At 51.3% G+C, this 4939-nt stretch overlaps 1 protein-coding gene across 4 annotated transcripts in view; it reads right to left on the bottom strand.

Moving 5' to 3' along the window:
- TMEM120B (transmembrane protein 120B) overlaps window positions 1–4939 on the bottom strand; it is a 45722-nt gene that overhangs the window by 2412 nt on the left and 38371 nt on the right. For all 4 annotated transcript variants that reach the window (XM_029217041.1, XM_029217052.1, XM_029217061.1 and 1 more), the window contains exons 7-9: window positions 2495–2560; window positions 1918–1979; window positions 872–964 (exon numbers count right to left, since the gene is read on the bottom strand). In XM_029217041.1, the coding sequence (XP_029072874.1) occupies window positions 872–964; window positions 1918–1979; window positions 2495–2560 (221 nt within the window). The remainder of the gene's footprint in view (window positions 1–871; window positions 965–1917; window positions 1980–2494; window positions 2561–4939) is intronic.

Genomic DNA, 4939 nt, shown 5'->3' with positions numbered 1-4939 from the left:
CTGTGGGGAGGAAGGAGGGAGCGAAGGGCCCGTGTGAGGTGGCCCAGGCAGGCCAGTCACTCTGAGATTAGCCAGGTTCAAACGCACGGATGGGGGAGGGGCACAGCCCTCACCTCCTCCAGGTGGGTGAGCGCTCATTAGGAAAGTAACCCAGGAAAAAACATGCAGAACACCTGCCACCAGGCCTGACTGCCCTCACGCCTCAAGTCACCATGAACCAAGTGGGCTGACAACTCTTACAGAACACTGATGTGCCGGCACTAGCTTTCTAATAATTTCTTTAATTTGCACGGGATTTTGCATTTTATAATTGGCTTTTGCATGCATCACTTCAATCGAGTCTTGATGAAATAGAGCCTACTGTGCAGAGTAATTCGATGGAAATGACCATCTTAAAAGATAGAAGATTTTTATTAACCACACTTTCCCCTGAAAGTTTAGATGAGGAGTCTCCGATTTTTCCTAATGGGGCACCCACCTTGCTGAGTGAAAGTTAAGCACACATAAATTGCATAAGTGTAAAAACACTAGACTAAGATTATGCACATCATAAAACACAGACAAAAAATATCCATTTAAAAAGAAGCTAGAGGCCAGCATCCAGGGCCTGGCCCACAGCTGGTCTCGCACTTGTCAGCTGAAATGGAATCCCACGACGAATTATGAAAAGCAACTGTGTTAGTGTATATATGTCAAACCAAAGGAAAAAAAAGAAAAGCAACTGGGGTGAGGTCGGCAGACTGGCTTTGCGTGTGGCAGGTCTTGTCAGGTTCTTACTGGCACCTGTTCCCAGTGAGGAGTGCAGGGCGAGGTCTGGGGGAGCAGGGAGGGCCGGTGCTTGCCCCTCCACCCCCCAGGCTAGGCTACTCACCCACCGTGAGGTCCAGGTGATTCCTCTCCCCTAGGGCCCGCAGCCGGTAGAGGCAGCCCCTCTGGTAATAATATTGCAGGAACTGGACACAGCCTGCAGGGGGAGCACAGCGCCCAGCTCAGGGACTGGAAGACCCAGCGACACCTCCACTGCAGGCTGGCAGGTCTCCACGCTGGGAGCTGTGTGCTCCCAGCGCCAAGACATAAAAGAGACAGGGCCATACAATGGGGTACTTTGTAGTCACTAAAAATTAAGGAGGCAGAGTTCCGTGTTGACGTGGAAAAATACCCACGATAATTGTTAATAGAATATAAACTAGGTTATAAACAAAGCTGTGTAGAGGGATCCCATGTTTGTAGACTATACATAATGCAGTATATGTGTGTATATATATATTTATGAATAAAAATGTTTGAATGGACAAAGATCGATTAACACCCTAAGGGTGGAATTATTATATGTAATTTTCCTTCTTGGCTTATGTTTGTATTTGCCTGTAAGCAGGGTTTTATTTAAAAATTAAATTGTATTTTTTGAATAGGTAATATGCACTTGGCATCAAATTTAAGGGGAACAAACAGTAAAGAGAGTAAAACTCTCTCCCTGTCCCCCAACCACCCAATTTCTGCTTCTCAGAGGTAACCCCTCGTTGTATATAAATCCAGAGCTATTCTTAAATGAGAAAAAGAACATAAATTTCCATTTTGAGGAAAACAGAGTTAGTGCCCCCAACACCCCTCAGTTCCTGAAGGGTACAATTGGTCCAGTTCTGATCCAGGGAAGAAAAAGGCAGTGGCTGGAGATCCAGGGCGTGGGTGTGGGTCAGACATTGCTCTCTTAAGGCCAGGGGCTGGGCGGTAGGATGGAGTTGATGGGGGGTGGATGGCTCCTTCTGGATTTCTGGGACCCTCCCCTGTCCCTGGCCGACCAGGGACTTCCCCCAGTCTCACCTCCCTTCCACACAAGACACACCCTTCACAAAACAGACTCCATCGGTGAAAGCCACACCAAGCCTCCTCCCCTGAATCCAAGCAAGAGACACTCACTCTGAAAAATGGAGAACGCTAAAAACTGATCGCGAAACTTCTGATAAATTAGTCCGTTAGGCCTGCAGAGAAGTGGGGGAAAAGCAAAGATGAGCCCCCGCTCTGAAATCATTTGTTCATCCCCACCCCATCTCTGTTCCAACCAGAAGAGAAAAGAAGATTTAAAACCCAATTCTACCTTCTTTATTGCCATGTCCCTGGGGCTGGACCAGGTAATTTCCATCACTGCTTTAATCCATTCTACAACCAGGGGAGTGCAAGTAGGCATCTTGAAGCCTAAATTCCCACCGATTCCCCCTAACCCTCCATCAGTCACAGCCTCGTCCCTGTGCTTGTTCTGTCCAGACTCGCTCGCTGTCACCCCGGCCAGGAGGCAGACAGGATGCTCCTCGGAGAAGTCCCCAGCCGACTTGGGGTGTCCCTGCAGCCCCGTCGTAAGCTCACGCTTTACGCCATGGCCCAGATGTCAGGCCATAAGGCCCCTGCATCTGGACCCCTCAGCCACCACCAGTGCTCAATTCACTGGCTCCTTGGGGAGAGTGAGCAGAGGCCCTGGGGCACAGCGGGGGACACTCACCAGGTCAGCATCACTCCAGACAGGAACGTGGACACGTAGTGGTGAGACACCCACCAGCCTTTGATTCTTAAAAGAAGAGAAGGAAAAGGAGCTCAGGCCGGGAGAGAAACGCAAGTGTCTCCCTGCTTCCCAGCCTGTGTCTGCGGGCGGTGGGGGGGGGGGTGCCCTGTGACCCAGAGACAGCTCCTTGGAGGAAGAAGCGTACCCAAGCCAGGACTTCTCTCTTTCTGTCCAACGAGATGCAGAATCACACAGAGACCCAGAGAGGCACTCGGGCCTCCAGCAGCTTCCCACTACCCTCAGAACACATCCCTAACCTCCTCATGACCCCAAGCCCCGCCTCCCCCTCCCCCCTCCCCCCTCCCCCCACCCTAAGAGGCTCCAAGCATCCTTTTCTTTGAATCTGCCAGGCCCATTGCTACCTCGAGGCCTATTATGGGCTGAATTGTGTCCCCCCCCCCCAAATTCCTACGTTGAAGTCCTAACCCCAGTACCTTAAAATGTGAGTATATTTGGAGACAGGGCCTTTAAAGAGGTAATTAAGGTTAAATGAGGTCATAAGGGTGGGGCCCTAATCCAACAGGGCTGGTGTCCTTAGAAGCAGAGGAAGAGACACCAGGGGTGTGCCTGCTCACAGAGCAAAGGCCATGTGAAGACGCAGTGGCCGTCTGCAAAACAAGGAGTGGCCTCAGGAGAAACCAATCCTGCTGGCACCTTGATCTTGACTTCTAGCCTCCAGAGTCGTGAGAAAATAAATTTTTGTTGTTCCAAGTCCCTTAGTCTGTAGTATCTTTTCATGGCAGCCCAAGCAGACTAACAAAGTCTTCGAACTTGCTGTCCTCTCTGCTCCAAGACCTTGGCCTGCCTGGCTCCTGGTCCAAGTTCAAATTTCGGACCAACTGTCACCTCCTCCAAGAGGCCTTCCCTGACCACCTTATCTAAAACAGCTAGACAGGGGCAGAACAGGAATAAAGACGCAGACGTAGAGAATGGACTTGACACGGGGAGGGGGAAGGTTAAGCTGGGACGAAGTGAGAGAGTAGCATTGACATATATACACTACCAAATGTAAAATCGATAGCTAGTGGGAAGCAGCCGTATAGCACAGGGAGATCAGCTAGGTGGTTTGTGACCACCTAGAGGGGTGGGATAGGGAGGGTGGGAGGGAGACGCAAGAGGGAGGGGATATGGGGAATATGTATATGTATGGCTGATTCACTGTTATAAAGCAGAAACTAACACACCATTGTAAAGCAATTATACTCCAATAAAGATGTTAAAAATAAATAAATAAAACAGCTAGACGCCCCGATCTGTAACACACTACCCTGCTTCATTTTCTTCATGGTGCTCACGCTATCTGAAATTATTTTCTTCTCATTTGTTTCCTGAACACCGTTCCCTGCTCAAAAGAGCAGGGATTTTGTCTGTTCATCTGTGACACCTGGCTCAGAGCAGGTGCTCAGTAAGCGTGTTGAATAAACACAGAACACTCGCGCACATTTATGCAGAGCTGTAGCTACCTACGTTACCCCACACAGATGCAGAAAGAACGGGCTGTACATGGTGCATCTCGCACCATCCCCGACGCAGCTTGTCTCTGGGAGCCCCATGCCCTAGGCTCATCTGCTCCTCCGTCTACAGCAGGCCCTCGCCCCAGTCAGTCCAGAAGCTGTGGGAACCGTGCCGTCAGAGCCCAGCGGTCCCCCAGCTCAGGGCTCTCACTCCACAGCAGGACAGGGAGCCTGGCTGTCACCCGCTCCGCAGTGTCACAGGCAGCCCTTAGCCTTCGAAGTCCCCGAGTGTGTTTCAGGCCCCTGCTGGGCTCCCCGGCCCCTCTCCAGGAGCTCAGTTATCGGAACATGGTGTGGCAGCAATCTGCCCTGTCAAACGCACCCTGGGATGCCAGGAACTGGGACCCCCCGAGGCACCCACGTGGGAGTAGCACTCAACCTTTGTCTTTCCAGAACTCTCTCGGGAGAGAACTGGAGTGCAGCCAAGTGGTGAGTTGGGTTCCAGGGCACTCCTGCTCACCAAACGGTGGCACCTGAGGGTCTGCTGGTTTGGGGGACGAGCTGCTGGATTAGACTTTTCTTTGGAACTAAAATCATCCTGCAACTTGCTTTCTTGTCTTGACTCCCAGGCAGCTATCTGTGGACCTGTCACTGACTTCTTAAATGCGACACGACATTTCAGGATGTGGCTCTGCCGTTCCTGAAATGTTGCCATCATGCTCCATGATGCCACGACACACTGTGGAAGCCCCCCGTGCGATGACGCTGTTTCTCCACGGCAGCTACCAGGAAGTACGCAGGATGGCTGGGTCGGTGGGCACGTGCGTGGTTACATCTCAAATTACCCTCCAAAACGGCTATCCCCATTTACACTCCCATCCCCAGTAGAGCCTATCGAGCTCCCCAAACCCTCACCAATGCTGGATACCCA

This window comes from Monodon monoceros, unplaced genomic scaffold (assembly GCF_005190385.1).
Source record: "Monodon monoceros isolate NGI ecotype Baffin Bay Population unplaced genomic scaffold, NGI_Narwhal_1 Super_Scaffold_1, whole genome shotgun sequence".
NCBI classification, from domain to species: domain Eukaryota; kingdom Metazoa; phylum Chordata; class Mammalia; order Artiodactyla; family Monodontidae; genus Monodon; species Monodon monoceros.
Note: the sequence above shows the minus strand (reverse complement) of the source record. Positions and strands in the feature narration are given on the sequence as shown.